The 19,036-nt window shown below is 51.8% G+C and overlaps 1 protein-coding gene across 1 annotated transcript; it reads left to right on the forward strand.

The window, feature by feature from the left end:
* Positions 1-470: 470 nt before the first annotated feature.
* Positions 471-19,003, forward strand: Npr2 (natriuretic peptide receptor 2). The gene is given in 24 exon segments (XM_028883940.2): positions 471-998; positions 1,001-1,150; positions 1,853-2,058; positions 7,850-7,963; positions 8,197-8,332; positions 8,542-8,636; position 8,675; positions 8,807-8,938; positions 9,156-9,240; positions 10,677-10,797; positions 10,959-11,033; positions 11,236-11,313; positions 11,535-11,639; positions 11,761-11,832; positions 14,314-14,473; positions 14,713-14,866; positions 14,943-15,113; positions 15,266-15,412; positions 15,869-15,992; positions 16,139-16,207; positions 17,832-18,006; positions 18,077-18,175; positions 18,446-18,537; positions 18,653-19,003. Coding segments are annotated over 24 exon segments (3,141 nt in total). The 5' UTR covers positions 471-484; the 3' UTR covers positions 18,719-19,003.
* Positions 19,004-19,036: the final 33 nt, after the last annotated feature.

Below are 19,036 nucleotides of genomic sequence, written 5' to 3' on the forward strand. Positions count from 1 at the left end.
TCCTTCCGCGGCGGGCGCCCTCCCACCTCGGCCCGGGGCTCCGGCTTTTCGCAGCTCTTTGCCCTCCCGGCCCGGTCAGCTGTGAGGTGCCCCCAGGCCGTTTCTTTGTACCAGCCTCCCCCAAGTCCCCACCCCATCCCAGGCTTAGATCCCCCGCTTCTCGCTTGGGATCGTCCGGCCACTTCACGCCTCACTGTCCTCATCCCGGTCGCAGGCCCCCTTGGTCCCTTCCTCCTCCTGCCACCCTATCCTCAGTCCTTGGTCCTTGCTGTAGGCTGGTAGCCCACTCCTTCCCGACCCAGGCTTCCCCCGATCCCCTTCTTGCGTGGTCCCCACTACTTTCTGTATCCGGGCCGACTAAGCTTGCCCCCACTTCTCTTCCTGGCCCTCTTCCCCAGGCTCCAGGCTGGGTGGTGCTTGTGCCTGCCCAGTAGGCCAGAGCGGCCCCTGCTTCGGGGGGCCGTGGGTCAGCTGCGCGATCCCCATGGCACTGCCATCTCTGCTGCTGCTGGTGGCAGCCCTGGCAGGTGGGGTGCGTCCTCCGGGGGCGCGGAACCTGACGCTGGCGGTGGTGTTGCCAGAACACAACCTGAGCTATGCCTGGGCCTGGCCACGGGTGGGTCCTGCTGTGGCACTGGCTGTGGAGGCCCTGGGCCGGGCACTGCCCGTGGACCTGCGGTTTGTCAGCTCCGAACTAGACGGCGCCTGCTCTGAGTACCTGGCACCACTGCGCGCTGTGGACCTCAAGCTGTACCATGACCCCGACCTTCTCTTGGGCCCCGGTTGTGTGTACCCTGCTGCCTCTGTGGCCCGCTTTGCCTCACACTGGCACCTTCCCCTCCTGACTGCGGGTGCAGTGGCCTCTGGTTTTGCAGCTAAGAACGAGCATTATCGTACCCTGGTTCGTACTGGCCCCTCTGCTCCCAAGCTGGGTGAGTTTGTAGTGACATTACACGGGCACTTCAATTGGACGGCTCGGGCGGCCTTGCTGTATCTGGATGCCGCACAGATGACCGGCCCCACTACTTCACCATCGAGGGCGTCTTTGAGGCCCTGCAGGGCAGCAACCTCAGTGTGCAGCACCAGGTGTATGCCCGAGAGCCAGGTGGCCCTGAGCAAGCCACCCACTTCATCAGAGCCAACGGGCGCAGTAAGTGTGGCCCCGGGCTGTCTTAGGAACAGGGGAGGAGGGCCACTGTGTCCCTGGAGCACAGCACGGAAAAGTAGAGAGAGATGGGCATGGAGAAGTCACGTCTAATGGTTGGGACGGAGGGCCTGATGAGGACAGAGCACCTGGGAGACAGAGCCTTAGTGCCATAGGCACGGGTGGGCAAGGCTGAAGCTGGGGCCCCGGAGTGAAGAGTTTGGGAAAGCAATATGGGTACCTTGAGTAGTGGGTATGGGTGATGTCTACTCTGAAATGTGCACCTGCCTGTGGGCAGAGACTCCCTAGACTGGACCACCAAGGTGTCTTTGTAGCACAGAGATGAGTCTACGGGCTTGGGACTCAGCAGATGTGGTTGGGAAAGCAGGAAAAGCTCACACTGAAATTGTGAGCACAAGTGCCTGTGAGCCTGGGGAGAGGCAGGTAGGAGAGGAACAAGGGGAGATGTGAGGTGTAGCAAACACAGCTTGGGGCGGGGGAGGAGTCACCACTCCTTTCTCTGGGGTCTGGAGTCTGGCTCTGACTTTTGCCAGATGGTCCATGTGGCCCAAGGGCACTTACGACGTGAGCTCCAGGTGGGGGATGGGAACATCTGTTGGGTAGTCGATAGGTGATGGAGGATTGAGAGGGGGGCAGCGGGGGGCTGGATGCTGTCTCAGGGCGCCCTTCTGTCGTGTGTGCCCTCAGTTGTGTATATCTGCGGCCCTCTGGAGATGCTGCACGAGATCCTGCTTCAGGCCCAGAGGGAGAACCTGACCAACGGGGACTATGTCTTCTTTTACCTTGATGTCTTTGGGGAGAGTCTCCGAGCAGGTCCCACACGTGCGACAGGCCGGCCGTGGCAGGACAATCGGACCCAGGAGCAGGCCCAGGCCCTCAGAGAGGCCTTTCAGGTATCTTTGGAACCACACTAGAGATGGGAAGAGAGGCGCTGGTTGGGGGGGGGGTCTGTTTCTCACAGGACCCCATCCACAGAAGGCCCGGGAAGCGGGCAGGACGGAATGGAAGTGATCGGAGAGTCACCTTCCTCCCCAGACTTGGGACCGTTACTTAGTGTGCTTGCCAAGCCCGACTTTGGCCACGGCCAGATCTTAGGGGGCTTTCCCGAGGGCCAGCAGTGAGCTAGCAGGCGGGAAGAAAAGGATCTGAGCCTTGCCCCAGAAAGGGTTGCCATCCTTGTGGGAGAGGCGAGGTGAGATTCTAACACAGTAAGCGACGGAAGGAGACGAATCTGGGCATGAAGCAGGGCTCACCAGTCAGTGTTTAAGGGACAGAGTGATATAGCGATACGAAAGGCAATCAGACTGTTGTGATTTTCATGGCAGACGCCACATTCGCAGAGTGGCGGAGCAGGGATTCAGAAGCCCCTGCAAGGGAATGATAGGAGTTCACGTGTTTGGCCTGGTAAGAAAGGAGGGTTCACTTGAGAGAGAGAGAGAGAGAGAGAGAGAGAGAGAGAGAGAGAGAGAGAGAGAGAGAGAGAGAGAGAGAGAGATTGAGACAGGGTCCCACTCATGCCTTGAACTGGTAGCCCGAGCCTTCCAAGTACTTACGGGATCATAGGCAGGAGCTTTAAACAGCATTCCCTTGAAGCACCTCCAGGAAACCAAGTGACAAAGACATAGATTAAAGGACTTGGAACGTTAAGGACTGGGATTTGAGTTTTTGTATGACGGTACAGTATAACACAATCCAGGCTGCGTTAGATGAGGGGACGCACTGTAGGTTGTCAAGGAATGCAGCAATACGCAGCAATACGACTTGGACGAAGGCTATGCGAGGAAGAACAGAAAGAAAGAAATTTACAAAAGAATTTGCAGAGAAAGTCGGTGCCACTCTACATTTCTCACCTCTGCCCGAACTCTCATCAGCCTGCTCCCCACAGAATAAAACCCCAACTCCTTCCCGTGGCAGTCAAGACTGGCGGTCAGCGCTCTGCCTGCACCTTTCAGTCGTATCTTGACGACCTCATGCCGAGAAGTCCGGCTGACTGAGCCCTTGCCAGCCCAGGCCCCCGGACAGGCCGCCTCAGTGCACTTGCTCCTTTTGTTTGAATGTTATTTTTCAACCCCCCACTCAGTTCTAAACTCCCTCCTGAGACCATACCCATGAGTCTCTATTCCCTCCCAAGTTCTTAGTGATCCGTGTATATAAGAGTTTCCTATTTATTTATCCATAGCCCTCAAAGGGTATCTGAGGTGGCTTACAGAATGACCTTAGGATCCTTTCCACTCTGAGATTCTTTGGTTCTAAGGAGAGTGTACAAGGGCTGGGCCTGGGTGGCCATTCTTCTCCAGTGAGTACGGTCTTCTGCGGCTGTGATTATACATGTGGTTGTGAGCGGTGAGCATGTCTGACTGTGAACGACATATCTGTTTGCATGCTTGCCTATGAGTCTGTGACTGTCATCCGTGAACATGGGCGGTGATAGGACAGGCTTTGTTTATGTTGTAACTTTTCCAGAAAACAACCGTCTTACCTGTGTCTATGTAACGATTCCATGTTCTGTAAGACTCGAGCAGAACTTTGCCTTCTAAGGAACAATTCCTAAATCCCAGGTTGAGCTGAGTCTCTAATTCTGCCAACTCTAGAGCACATTATTTAGTTCACGTGTGAGTCCCTTAGAGACCAACTCACTGTTAGAATTCAGTGACTGTCACCTTACTCGGTACTGGTACGCAATGCAGAACACACTAGAAACACTCTGTCTTTTTGGAGTTTACAGTTAGTAGTCGAGACAGACAAGAAACAAGCTTATTCAGTGGTGATAAGGGTTACCAGCAGCAGAAGAAAAACAGTTGAGTGGTGTGAGAAGAAAGGGGACTGGACCTTGGCTAGTTCAGACAAGGCAGGTCGACACCTTTCCTGGACCATAGGACGCTACAGTCCTCTGGGCAGGAATTTTTGTTTTGTTTTTTCTTTAGGTTCCAGGGTTCAACCGAGGGCCTTGTGTATGCTAGAAAAGGGCCCAACACCCCCTACACCCTCATCCCTGGGTTGTAGTCTGTGTGTGAAAGAAAAACCTCTTCCTTGTATGAGAATTACCGGCAGCCAAGAGACCCCAGTCCTTAGAGGAGGGGGAGGAGAGGTCTGGCCAGCCAACAGCTCTGTCAGGTAGTCCATTCTTGGTTCCTTCCCTCACGGTAGGCCTCGTTCAGACGGGGGAAAGGATGATTTTTGTTCTGACCTAAGATAAAGGAAACAGGCAGTGAAGAATGAGCTGCGGAGAGGTCAAGGCTGGACGTGGGTGGGAGTGAGGCGTTTTCAGGAAAAGCTTCATTGCCAGGGCTGACGAGGGGAGGGCCGCCTGGAGGGCAGTGGTCAGCTCTGGCCAAGAACAAACAGCAGTGGGCCCTTCCTCCAGAGATGCTTTTCTGGCCAACCCTGAAAAGGTGGTAGATAAGGCAGGGGCCCTTGGCTGTAGATGTCCGGAGCCTTTCTAAGCTGCTGGAACACATGGCGCAGTCTGGGTATCAGCCACCGAGGGAGGGAAAGAGCTGAGCTTAAGTGTATTGATAGGATTCTTCTTTCCCATTCATCCATCGCAGTCCCAGGGCAGGGGTTGTGTTCATCTTTACATCCCCTGTGCGTAGCATGTAGTAGATATTTAAAACATAGATATTGAGTCAGATTAATGTGTATGTGTGTGTGTGGGGGGGGTTATTTTAGAGAGAAGTGGACCTTCCAGGCACCAAAACCCAAGATAATTAACCAGGACAGGTAAGAAAAGTCAACAGAGTAGAACTTACTAAGCAAGCGGTCAATCTGGGAGGATCAGGTTTGCACCGAGAGACTGAGGATGCAGGGTTAGAAATCCTAACCCATGCAGGCCCACCATGGAGGGAAGGGGCTGTGTGTGGCAGCCCTTATGGGTAATCTCAGCACTTGACATGAAGACAGGGAGGTTGCCGAGCTTTTGAGGCCAGCCTGGGCTACCTGGTGAGATCCTATCTCCAAACAAACAGCAATAAAACAACCTACCAGAATGGGAGAAAGCGCGCAGGCCAAGGCCAGGGAAGGCAGTCCCCCTTCCTGGAGACTATTCCTGGTTCCTTCGGCCATGGCTGGCATCACCCTCTGCTGGGCCCAGAGCGGGACTCAAGGTGGGTGGTGCCCTCTTGGCTCGCCCCCCATTGAACTCCTTATTTTTGGCAGCAGGGCTTGTTTGGTTTTCCACCTGGGGGCCACTATGAGTTAGTGGGACTCCATTAGCTACCCTTGCCTTCTCTTCGGTCTCTGAGTAAGTACAGAAAGTGTTGGGAGTTGTTTTTGTTTGGGGTTTGTTTTCTTTTTTTTATTAGTAGCTAGTTAGTGACCACAGCAAAACATTCTTGAATAGCCATTTTCTAAGTGTGGCCTTGGGATTCTGGGGCCCCCAGAAATCCTTTTAGGGGGACTGGGAAGTGAAAAAAGTTTAAAAAAAAATACTGCCAGGATGTTATTCGCTGTTGTTGTTGTTCCCCTGTGATTTCGCAGTGGGGTTTTCTGGAGGCGTCACAGTGTGGGGTGACGTCACCTCTCTGACAGCCACGGAGGACACGCTCGTGCGTTCTTGTGTTTCCATGATTGTCAGGCTCAGTTTCGGTTTTAACTTCTAATTTGGTAACTATGGATAGATATAAAGTTCCTTTGGGGTCCTCACTTAGTTTTAAGAAGAGAATTGACTAGCATCAGGTTTATAATCCCAGCGCTCTGGGCCTGAGGCAGGAGGATCCGGAGTTTGAGGCCAACAACAAAACAGGAACCAAAGAGAACAAGACCAGGGCTGGAGAGGTGGCTCAGCAGGTAAGGGCAGCCACTGCTCTTCCGGAGGTCCTGGGTTCAGTTCCCGTGTCAGGTGGCTCACAAGCTCCTGCCATTCCAGCTCTAGGAGTATTCAATGTCCTGAGGGCGCGTGCACACACACACACACACACACACACACACACACACACACACACGTGAAAAGGGACTCAGAGATTTTAAAAGTCCTTGTTTTTGTTTAAGATAGGGTCTGCTGTGTAACCCAAATTGACTTTGAACTTTCCACGCTTCTGCCTTAGCCTCCAGAGTGCTGGAATTATAGGGGTGCGTTGCCACCCATGGCAAAAAATTTGACTACTGCCAGCTTAGGGGACAGTGTCCAACCTGGAGAGTCACAGTGTCGGGAAAGTGTTGGAAACCTACCGCCCGCCTTTGTTGAAGCCTAAACGGTGCCCCTCTGATGCCTCCCAGCCCTTTCGGGCTGTCGTTTGCCAGCGCTACCGTACCTCTCTATTTTTGGAACAGGTGTCAGTGAGGGAACCCTCTAGCCTGTTCCTGAGGAGCATTCCCTGTCCTCCCCTTCCCTCCGGAGCCCCCCTTCTCCTCCTTCTCCCTCGTCCTTTCCTTCTCTCTCCTGCCTGAGCGGGAATGTGTTAAACTAGACAATCAGCATAGAAAGTCCCCAGGAAGAAAATGCAAGTCTAATATAACGAATGCATATCAGAAACCGACTTCGTTGTTTCCTACCTGGAACAAACTGACAGCTGTAGATCACACGTGACATATCCAGGACGTCTGTGGGGTCCACGTGTACTTTCTGCAATGAGAATAAACAAAACTGGGAGAAAATGGCCAGAGTTTTGTTCTGATCTTGTTGTTGTTTTATGAAATGGGGTCTCACTGTGTAGCCCCAGTTGGCCTGGAACTCACTATGTAGACAAGGCTGGCCTTGATCTTACGGCTTTCTTCCTGCCTCAGCCTCTTGAGTGCTGGGATTACAGATGGGAGCCACCATACCTAGCTTGAAATGGCTAGATTTTAATCTGTCACTTCACATGGTCATATTTCACAAAATATACTGACCCGACGTCTTTCTCTGTTGTGAGGCCAATTTCCTGTGTGAGCGGTCTCATTCAGTTGCGTGGTCCAAGGCTGAGCAGTCCTGCAGCCAGAGACGGGGCATATATGAGGCTTAGAAAAGCTGGGCAGCAGTTTGGCGAAGGACAGAGATGTGTTGATTCATGTCAGTAAAATGTGCGCCTGGCTGAGGCCACATGCTTCATTGCTTATCTGTGTAATGTGTGTGGGCATGTGACTTAAATGACACACATCTGATTCTTAATGAGCATGCTGCTTATGGTAGGTGTTTCCTACAGGCACAGTAAATTAAATTGTGGTTTTCACAGATGGAATCACTGTCTCAAAGTATTTCTCACAGGAATTGAAATCTAATTCACTGAGAGAAGTCACTGTGTACCAGTGACCCACTGTGAAAAAGTCAACTTTCAGTGGATAAGCATTATCAGCATTTAACACAGATGGGCAGAACTGTAGCCCTGGTTGGCCTGGAACTTACAGAAATCTGCACACCTCTGCCTCCTGAGTACTGGCATTGAAGGGGTACCCAGGAAGTAGGGACAGAGGAGTTCCCATGAATGTGGTAGGCTGGCAGGAGGCAAGGACAGTGATGGGCTGAGTCCGTAGATGGAGCTGATTTCTTCCTGCTGTCTTTTCCAAGACCAGCCCTATCAGTCTTTCATACAGGGATGCCACCACCCTTCAATACGCTGTGCTTTCCTTGGGGTTTAGTACATTTCAGCCGTCAGACTCCCCTGTGCATGTTTTATACTGTGTGTGTTTTACCAAGTTTTCCTACAGTGGTTTCTTTCTCTCATGCTCAATTAGAATCCTGTTCACTCTTCCCCATGTACCATGATGCAGACTGTATTGGTGATCACCTACCGAGAACCCCCAAATCCTGAGTACCAGGAATTCCAGAATCGCCTGCTGGTCAGAGCCCGGGAAGACTTTGGTGTGGAGCTGGCCCCATCCCTGGTGAGTAGATCTCAGAAAGCCAGAACAGTCTGTGAGCAAGCCACGCTTTGGGCGTCACTTCCATCCAGGATATTACCTTTTCACCCCTGGGACCAGGTGGATAAAGATGGCACCATAGGGGTAAGAGAAGGAGAGAAGGAAGCTGGGAAAGCGGAGAGGCAGAGGGATGCTGCAGGGTGGGAAAGGGACCTCACGGGACATTGGGAGAGTGGTGCTGAAGTTGCTGTCCCCAGATGAACCTCATCGCTGGCTGTTTCTACGATGGCATCCTGCTCTACGCCCAAGTCCTGAATGAGACGATACAGGAAGGAGGCACCCGGGAAGACGGACTTCGAATTGTGGAGAAGATGCAGGGACGGAGATACCACGGTAATGGGAGGGGGTGAATGGAGGCCTGAGGGCTGACAGCAGGCTCAGGAGTGGAGTGAGCAGAAGAAGAGACACTCCAAGGAGAGTTGGTGGGGGAGGGGGGTCAGGAACAGGCAGAGTGGGGACAGACTCAGCCAGATTAGGGCAATGGGGGGGTGGGCGAGGAAGCTCTCAAAGTGAGGGACGCTTTTTTTTTTTTTTAATCTTAGGTGTAACTGGACTAGTTGTTATGGACAAGAACAATGACCGCGAGACTGATTTTGTCCTGTGGGCCATGGGAGACTTGGATTCTGGGGATTTCCAGGTGACGGGGAGAGGACAGGGACGAGAGAGTGACCCTAGAGTCCAGTGGGGACAGAATCAGTGGTCCTGGGGCAGGAGCTTGCTCCCGGTGCTGGACCTGTGTCTTGGCGGGAGTCTCAGGGAGGAGGCTGGGGGGCAGGCCTGTGGGCCCAGTGCTCTGCTTCCTCACAGCCCGCAGCCACTACTCAGGAGCCGAGAAGCAGATCTGGTGGACAGGCCGGCCTATTCCCTGGGTGAAGGGGGTCCCACCTTTGGACAATCCCCCCTGTGCCTTTGACTTGGACGACCCATCCTGTGATAAAAGTGGGTGTGTGCAGGGACTGGGCGCAGTCCCCCCCTTTACCCGGCCCCCTGCGCGCTGCCTCTGACTCCCGCTCCCGCTCCTGGCTGTCTCCCATCTTTGTCTGCGGCTCTCTCCTCACTTCTCTCCCTCAAGAAAGCCGCGCACCCCTGGCACCCATGTCTGCTCCCCCTCAGCCCTCTCCAGTCCTTCTCAGGGTCTCTCTCTTTCCTTCTTCAGCCCCACTTTCCACTCTGGCGATCGTGGCCCTGGGCACAGGAATCACCTTCATCATGTTCGGTGTTTCCAGTTTCCTAATTTTCCGGTGAGTTCTAAGTGTTCCTGTTCCTTGCCTCCCTCTTGCCATGTGGCCGCTGGCTGAGGCCAGAGGTCCCTGTTACGTGGGGTGGGGGTGACCAATGTACCCGGTGTGGGTCTCTCGGACTAGCACCTTCCTCTCCAGCCTTTTAATTTGGTTGCCCTGCATCCTAGATGTTCATTTTGCTTTTGTCTGTAACCTGGGTAGACTAGTGATTTTGTTTTTGTTTTTGTTTTGAGACAAAATCTTGCTATGTAGCTCAGGCTGGCTTTGAACTCAAGATCCTAAGCCCTTAGCCTCCTGAGTGCTGGGACTACAGATGTGTGCCATAGTGCCTTGTTTGACTATTGATTTTTGTTTGTTTGTTTGAGATAGGGTCTCATTTGTAGAGCTCTGACTGGTCTGGAACTTGCTATGTAGACCAGGCTGGCCCTGAAATCCTCTGAGATTTGCCTACCTTTGTCTTTCAAGTGCTGGGATTAAAGACATCCTCCACTATGCCCAACTATAAATAGTGATTTTTAAAAATTATTTTTTATTTATGTATCTCCTGTGTGTCTATGTGAATGTATACCACATGCAGGTATAGATGCCTGTAGAGGCCAGAGAGGCCATCAGAACTCCAGGACTCTGAGTTACAGGCAGTTATGAGTTACTCAGGATGGGTGCTTGGAATTGAACTGGGATCGTCTGGAAGAGTAGTAGGTGCTTCTAACCACTTAGCCATCTCTCCATCCCTTGAGTACTGATTTTAAGTAGAGTTAGGATCAAAGGTAAATTTCTATGCACTGGTTGTCCCTGGCTACCCTCCCCCACCCCACTCCCGCTAATGTGCAACAAAAAATGTCACAGTTCTGGATATTTGGGAAATGCAAGATCAAGTCACCAACAAATTCTATGTATAGTGAGGGTGCGCTTTCTGATGTGCAGAAAGTAGTGTTTCACTGTCTTCACATGGTGGAAGACTGGATGCCCTGGTTTATCTATAGATTGGGGATGGAGCTGCTCAATGGTAGAACTCTTGCCTAGCATGTTCAAGGCCATAGTTTGACTCCTAGCCTGGAGGAAGGAAACTTTTCTCCTGAAGAGAGAGGAGAGGTAAGGGACAAAATGGGAGAGGAGAGAGAGAGAGAGAGAGAGAGAGAGAGAGAGAGAGAGAGAGAACTACAGCTGTGTGGAGTTCACATCTATAATCCCAGCATTTGGAAGGCTGAAGCAGGACGATCTTCATGAGTTTGAGGTCCACCTGGACCCTTTCTCAAAACTAAACCAAACCAGTTTGCCTCTAACCCTGAGGGCACTTAGGCCCCTCACCAGAGTGTGGCGCATGTTTCCTTCTGTCCCAGTCCCGACTCTGCGGTAATAACGGCTGTAGCTCTCTGGCAGCGTGGTGGGTGGCAGGACAGGGGTTGGCAAGCAGCTGAGCTGTGCGGTCCCTACAGAAAACTAATGCTGGAGAAGGAGCTGGCTAGCATGCTGTGGCGCATTCGCTGGGAAGAACTGCAGTTTGGCAACTCGGATCGCTACCATAAAGGTGCAGGCAGCCGCCTGACACTGTCGCTGGTGAGTCCTCGGCTCCCCACCTCCTCTGAGTTCCTGTTCCCCGGTCTTTCTTACCCTGGACCTTCCCCAGCACACTGGCTTGTAATGACCGCCCCCTTGCACCACCACCACCATCTAATGTTCCTCTCATCCTTCCGCCTCCATGTTGCCCTTGGCCCCAGCGGGGATCCAGTTACGGCTCGCTCATGACAGCCCATGGGAAATACCAGATCTTTGCCAACACCGGTCACTTCAAGGTGAAGAGTCGTCTGCTTGTCCTGGTTCCCAACCATTTCATTGTGTCTCATGCCCATCTACCCCCTCTGCCCCTGAACCTCTTGCCCCTCACGGTCCCCTCTCTGCACCCAGCTAAGCTCCTGGATGCTCTCAGTTCTCCAGGATTTCTCCGACACGCCTTCTGATGCTGCATTTCCTTTTCTCTCTCCACCTGCACTTTAGGGAAATGTTGTTGCCATCAAACACGTGAATAAGAAGCGCATTGAGCTGACCCGGCAAGTTCTGTTTGAACTCAAACACGTACGTACTTGGGTATGAGGGGGAGGTGAGGGTAGATAGGGAAGAAGAAGTGAGGAAACCATGGAATGGCCAACTGGCTAAGAGGGTAAGGGGCTTATTTATTTATACACTGATTTCCCATCATAGGCATAAGTAGGAGAAAGGTCATTTCTCACAGTGGTGTGTTTCTGTATCTAAAATTTAGCGCTGCCAATTCTCATGTTCTCTTGTTTTTCTGCTAGATGAGAGATGTTCAGTTCAACCATCTTACTCGCTTCATCGGAGCCTGCATAGACCCTCCCAACATCTGCATCGTCACTGAGTATTGTCCTCGTGGGAGCTTACAGGTGAGGGACAGGTGTAGGAGAGTGTGGGGGGCGGGCAGGGGCGGTCCTAAAGTCATACTGTGCCAAGTGATAGCCAGCGAGACTTAGGATGGATCCTGATCTCTTCCACGTCCCTTGCCAGGACATTCTAGAAAATGACAGCATCAATTTGGACTGGATGTTTCGCTATTCCCTCATTAATGATCTTGTGAAGGTGAGTCTTCTCCAACCCTCCTGACTTTGTCCACTAAAAATGCCTCCAGTGTTCAGTCTTTGCTACAGTTTTTTTCCTAGACCTCAACCAGCCATGCTTTCTCTATGCCCCCTGCTCCAGGGCTTGGGTGGCACTGGGTAGACAGGGTTTCTGGGTTATCATTGGGGCAGCTTTGATCTACCATAGCAGCCCTGTATCCAGAGAGAGGGTTCTTGTCTTCTTGTCCCAGATATCTTAAATGTTTCTCTAGTGTCTCTTTTACCTCAAACGGAGGTGGGGGGGGGAGATGCTAAAATCTCTTAGCTATAGCTGGACATGCCATCGTATGGGAAACTGAGGCAGGAGGTATACTATGATTTTTGAGCCCAGCCAATACTCCATAGTGAGTTTCAGGCCAGTTTGGACCACAGAATAAGATCCCATCCAGAAAAAGAATATTAAGCAAACAAAAACAAGGAAAAGACATGCCTTATCTGGGTGCTGGCAGTATGGCAGTACACACCATAATCCCAGCACTTACTGAGACAGGAGGATTGGGAGCAGCCTGAGCATCATAGTACGAATCTGTCTTAAAACAAAACAAACAGAACCAAATCCCTTGAGCAGCAAAAAGACAAGTGAGGTCTCCAAACACTTACCTCCTCTTATTTGATACTTTGACCAGCATTTGGCACGTCTGTTCTTTCACGAGCTGCTGAAGACATGCTAGTCTTTAACCAATACATCGAAATCTAACTGATTTTTTGGAGACTGGGTGTCACTGTAATCCTGGCTGACCTGGAACTCGATCTGTAGACCAGGCTGACCTTGAACCCAGAGATCTGCCTGCCTCTGCCTCCTGAGTGTTGGGATTAATAGCGTGTGACACTCCTGGCTTTTATTATTTTATAATTTATTTTTATTTTATGTGCATTGGTGTTTTGCCTGCATGTATGTCTGTGTGAGGGTGTCAGATCTTGGAATTACAGACAGTTGTGAGCTGCCATGTGGGTGCTGGGAATTGAACCTGGGCCCTCTGGAAGAACAGTTAGTGCTCTTAACCACTGAGCCATCTCTCCAGCCCCCCACTCCTGGCTTTTGATTTCTTTTTGAGACAGGATTTCATGTTACCCAGACTGGCTGTAAACTTACTATATAGCCAGAAATTGCTCTTTGAACTCTGACTCTACTGTCTCCATCTCCCAAATGCTAACACTATAGGTGTGTACCACCACACCTGGTTAGAAACTGAAATATAAAAAAAAAAAACAAACGTGTGTGTGTGTGTGTGTGTGTGTGTGTGTGTGTGTGTGTGTGTACTAAGAGAGATGGAAGGAAGATTGTACTAAATCTTTGCTTCCATTTCCATGGTCAGTTATTTTCAAATGACCCAGAGGCCACAAGTGATGGGGCACACAGGTGAATCACGCATGGTTAGAACAGGTGTTCAGAAGCAGGTCTCGGAGCCAATAAAGCCCACTAATGAGATCACCTAACCGTACCCGACTCTGGCTCTGATTGTCTGCTAAATCCTAGAAAGTTTTTTAAATTAATGTACGCATATAATTTTGCCATCAAGTGAGAGAGAAAAATACTAGGTAAAGGCAATGTATTTCTCATCAGGAGATGTGAGGATGAGCGTTTGAGAAACAGGGCTTCTTTTCAGTTCCCACAGCAGTCAGTTCACCAGCTGAGGCATTCCTGGGGGTTTCTCGCTACTCAGAGACCGTGAGTGGTTCAAGGCCAGCGCTTACCGTTCACACCGTGGATTCTGGTTCCTTACCACGCACAGCCTCTCTCCTTCTTCTGACCTGTCTGCTCTGACTAGGGTGGGCTTCCAGAGTTTCTGTTTGGGGAAACACAGCCTCGTCCTCCCAGGACCGGCCTTTAAATTCCTGGGAGGCAAAGTTCTGCCTTCTCTGCCTCCTCCAGGAAGCCATGCTTCTGCGTTGGCTTGGTGGTTATTTCTCACCTCTGTTTTTCACATTTTGCTGATTTACCGCATTCTTCACTCCTGTCTGGTCAGGCATTCCTCTAATAGACCTCATTCACCCCCACCACAACCTGCTTCCTACATAGTGCTACCCACCAGACCTCACAACTGTGGTGTTTCTGGTGGGCAGGCCAGAGTCTTGAGCCGTGTCTTCCTAATTTGTTGCTAGGAACGTGAAGCCACTTCAGGTGCCATGTTAGTTTTGGCTGTCCCCTTCGTTAATTCAGAAGACTGCCGTTTCCAGGGCAATGATTGGTAGTTCTCCTTAACCCTGTTTATGAGCATTTCCCCATCCCCTGTGCCTGGGCACCTAGATGCTATTCACTGTACTAGGAAGGGTGGCTCTCCCATTCTGCCTGCTTCCTTGAGTAGAAGCTCTACAAGGGACACCGTCTCAGCTCAGCTTGTTTTTACCGTCTCAAGATGCTTCAGTTTCTAATGATTTTTGGTGAGTGGCCTGGGGTGGCCTGAGCCACATATGGTCCAAACACTTCCTCTGTATCCTGCAGGGCATGGCCTTTCTCCACAACAGCATTATTTCATCTCACGGAAGCCTCAAGTCCTCCAACTGTGTGGTGGATAGTCGTTTCGTGCTCAAGATAACAGATTATGGGCTGGCTAGCTTCCGATCAACTGCGGAACCCGATGACAGCCATGCCCTCTATGCCAGTGAGACTACTTCCTGTGTCACACCCCCAACCCCCCCCCCCACCTACCTTTTGTACTGCTCTTCAGGCCTTGATCATTCCCTCCCAGAGAGGACATGAGAGGTAGACCAGTAGCAGTGACTTGGGGGCCCCCAAGGGAGGCTGTAAGAGGTAGACCAGTAGCAGTGACATGGGATGAACCCAGGTGGAACCCAGGATGTCCTAGTTAGGCAACCTAGCCAGCCTGTTCACTCTTTGCAGAGAAGCTGTGGACTGCCCCAGAACTGCTTAGTGGGAACTCCTTGCCAACCACAGGCATGCAGAAGGCAGATGTGTACAGCTTCGCCATCATCCTACAGGAAATAGCACTCCGAAGCGGCCCCTTCTACTTGGAAGGCCTGGATCTCAGTCCCAAGGTGAGAGTCAGTTGCTATCCACAACCTCTTCTGCTAGGGGAACCTTGTTCTTCATCCAAATTTTCTGTCACCCTCAGAGATTGTCCAGAAGGTTCGGAATGGCCAGCGGCCATATTTCCGGCCGAGCATTGACCGGACACAACTGAATGAAGAGCTGGTTTTGCTGATGGAGAGGTGCTGGGCCCAGGACCCAGCGGAACGTCCAGACTTTGGACAAATCAAGGGCTTCATTCGCCGGTTTAACAAGTGAGAGGCCACTGAGGCTCAGAGGCTCCCGGGGGCAGGAACTTCATCACTCTTAGTGGATGAGGCTGGTGGACCCCAAGGGTGGGTTGGACAGGAAGTCCTGTTAGTCTTGAGGACCTTGGAGCAGGTGTCATATCCTGGCCTCCCCGCAGGGAGGGTGGTACGAGCATATTGGACAACCTCTTGCTGCGCATGGAACAGTATGCCAATAACCTGGAAAAGCTGGTGGAGGAGCGCACACAGGCCTACCTAGAGGAGAAACGCAAAGCGGAGACGCTGCTCTACCAAATTCTACCCCAGTAAGAACTTTGTCCACCTTTCTCCAGAATTTCCTGGGGTTCTGCCTCATCCAGCATCTGAGAACTCGTTTGCAACCCTGGGAACCCTACAGTGCTGCTTCTTGCCACGGGGAGCCCCCTGGCTAAATGCTCTCCCTGTGTCTTCAAGTGAGCTGGGCAGCCTTCTTTCAGCCTCCCAGCCCTCCTCCTCAGGGCACCGTTCTTCCTCACCTCTGTCTGGCGAGTGTATGCGGACCAATTCCAACTGGAATCGCTGAGCCCCACGTGGGTCCCCTCACCGCTCCCCGCCACTTGGGCACCCACTGTGCACTAGGTGCCGTCTTCTCAACCACTTTCCCTTTCTTCCACCAAAGCCAGCGTTCATGTTACAGCTTGGCGGTGCTGCGGCCACACACCCTGTCCTCCTCAACCCCCCCCCCCCCCGAGTTGGGCTGATGGTGTCCCCTTGCTTCCTAGTTCTGTGGCAGAGCAGTTAAAACGGGGAGAGACAGTCCAGGCGGAGGCCTTTGACAGCGTCACCATCTACTTCAGTGACATCGTGGGCTTCACGGCGCTGTCAGCGGAGAGCACCCCCATGCAGGTGAGGGGTGTGAGCAGGCACAGCGGGCACGGGGTCCTGGGAGCTTCAGTGGACTAGTCTGCTCTAGAGTTCTTCCGTCTTTAGGTTTGGGAATTTTTAGGGACGTGGGCACGAATTTCAGAGCCTCTGCTTTCCCATCCTGTTAGGTGGTGACGCTTCTTAATGACCTTTATACCTGCTTTGATGCCATAATCGACAACTTCGATGTCTACAAGGTGAGAGCTGGGGCCGCCCTCCTTCTAAGACCCATTTGTAACGTGGTTTCCTGGACCCACATACCATCCCACTCCACCGTCAGTGCTCCCCAAGTTCCTCCAGCACCCCAGTGCTCTTTATTGGATGTGATTCCAGCAAACGTGGACACTCTGGGCCGACACCTGTGATTCGTGGGGCTCCCTAATCACGGCCATCGCATGCGTTAGTTCCTCTCTCTCTGGGGTATTAATATAGACACCTAGAGGACTCACAGAGGATGTGGGCACAGACTGACTGGGGGTGAGGGGCAAGGCACGATTACATGTTATAAAGCTCTTTGTTAAAGATGTTGAGTCGGCTTAATTGTCCTTGGAAGTAAAAACACTGATTTTATAGATAATTCTGTGGCCTTAGGCAAGTAACAGGGCCTCTCCCCCTCACTTGTTGCAGTAATAGAGTAGGTTTACGACAACCGATGGGCTGGGGACACGGCTCACCAGGTAAAGGTGCCAAGCCTGGTGACTCGGGTTCGATCCCTGGAATCTATTTGAGAACCGACTCCCACAGGTTGTCCTCTGACTTTGTGTGCATGTGTGTGTGTGTGTGTGTGTGTGTGCGCGCGCGCGCGCACGCGCGTGTATGTGTGTGCGTGCATGCATGTGTGCATGTGCACGTGCATGCGTGTGCATGTGTGCGTATGTGTGTGCGTGTGTGTGTGCATACGTGGTGGTGCGGTGGTGGTGGTGTGGTGTGTGTGGTGGGGTGTGCGGCGCGTGCGGTGTGTGTGTGTGTGTGTGTGTGTGTGTGTGCGTGTGTGCACACTTTCCCCATGCTAATCTGTTCTGCTGTCTGACAACATCCCAGTTCTATTTTATTTTTAAAAGCTCACGTAATTATTTTTGGGACCATTTGATCGCAAGTTTTAGACACAATACCCCCATCCCTAAATACTTAGTGGTCTCCCCTACACATTTCATTGTGCATCATAGGTTTGATACAATCATCAAAGTCAAGTGGTTGCTTCTTCTTCCCTGACAGTCAGGCTGTCTGGTGCATGTTATTGAGCCTGCTTTACCTTCTTTGAGCCTTCCGACTCTTTGATTAGGATCCCACTCCTGTCCACTGAGTATTCACCAGATGCTGGGGTCGGGAGAGGAGTTAACTACTTCCTGTCTGACCTCCTCATATCCGAATTCTCAGGACCATGGCATGTAGTTCCTAGTCAATCTGGCCAATCACGGCCTCCCAGGCTGTCAGGATGACTCCTGGAAGTGCCCATCTTGTCTCCCTTTCTCACTCCCACTGACATAGCTAGAAATGACCTCTTCAAAGTAGGTTTATTATTTTTTGGGGGGTGGGGGGAGCTGAGGACTGAACCCAGGACCTTGCGCTTGCTAGGCAAGTGCTCTACCACTGAGCTAAATCCCCAACCCCTAGTTTTATTATTCTATGTTCATATATCTTTGTGAATGTATGCCACATGCATGCCGTTGCCCATGAAGGCCAGAAGAGAGCGCCAAGTGGAATTATGGGGTGTGAGCTGCCGTGTGGGTGCTGGGAACTGAACTCAGGTCCTCTGGGAGGGCACCCAGTGTCCTAACTACCTGAACCCACAGATGACTTTTAATATTCCCTTTAAATCAGGTGGAAACCATTGGAGATGCCTACATGGTGGTCTCTGGCCTTCCAGGCCGAAACGGTCAGCGCCACGCACCGGAAATTGCTCGCATGGCCCTCACGTTATTAGATGCAGTTTCTTCCTTTCGCATCCGCCATCGACCCCATGACCAGTTGAGGTTACGTATAGGCGTCCATACTGGTAAGGCTGATTCTCACCCAACCCTAGGGTCTACTTGTCCGGGTCTCTCCCAACCAGCTTGTTTTTACAGGGCCAGTCTGTGCTGGCGTTGTTGGTCTGAAGATGCCCCGGTACTGTCTTTTTGGAGACACAGTAAACACTGCTTCTCGAATGGAGTCTAATGGTCAAGGTAAGGACATCAACCTTTAACTCCAACCTTGACCTGGATCTGTCTTGCTCTTTTCTTCTTTCTGGAGTTCCTCCATGTCTCTGAGTTGGGTAGTTCTTAAGTGCCCTGTCCTTGGGCATATATTGATTCTTAGAAATGTGCATTGGGAGGGCTGGGGGCTTCCTGAGGGGTGGCTGCTGGGGTAAAGCGCTCTCTGGCAGCGTCATTTTTTCCTCTTGCCTTTTCCTTGACTTGTCTTCCTCCCTCTGCTCCTGGTCTACACTACCCCAGCTCTAAAGATCCATGTCTCCTCGACCACCAAGGATGCCCTGGATGAGCTAGGATGCTTCCAGCTAGAGCTCCGTGGGGATGTGGAGATGAAGGTGACGGCAGGCCCGGGGGGGTGGGGGATCATGGGAGGATAAAAGTGGGGGAAGAGAGGGAGATGAAGGCACTCATACAGAAGAATCTGAACTATGCTCGCTCCCTCGCCTCCAGGGAAAAGGAAAAATGCGAACTTATTGGCTCTTAGGAGAGCGGAAAGGACCTCCCGGACTCCTGTAAACTCCAAGCCAGACAATCTCCTGCTGCTGGTACTTTGATGGGCAATGGCCACCGTCTCTCCACACAACAAAAGCCAGATAGTGACATATGAGATGGAAAACATGCACACACACACACACACACACACACACACACACACACACACACACAACCAACCCTGCCTTATATGGAAGACATAGCCCTCCGCGGCCTAGCCTTGTACATATACCTGCCCTCCCCGGCTTCTTGTAAATATCTGTATCTAGACCAGAATATTTTGTCCAAGTATAAAACAACAACAACAAATCATGGTGTCATTGTCCGCGGTCCAGGCCATCT

This window comes from Peromyscus leucopus, chromosome 2 (assembly GCF_004664715.2).
Source record: "Peromyscus leucopus breed LL Stock chromosome 2, UCI_PerLeu_2.1, whole genome shotgun sequence".
NCBI lineage: Eukaryota > Metazoa > Chordata > Mammalia > Rodentia > Cricetidae > Peromyscus > Peromyscus leucopus.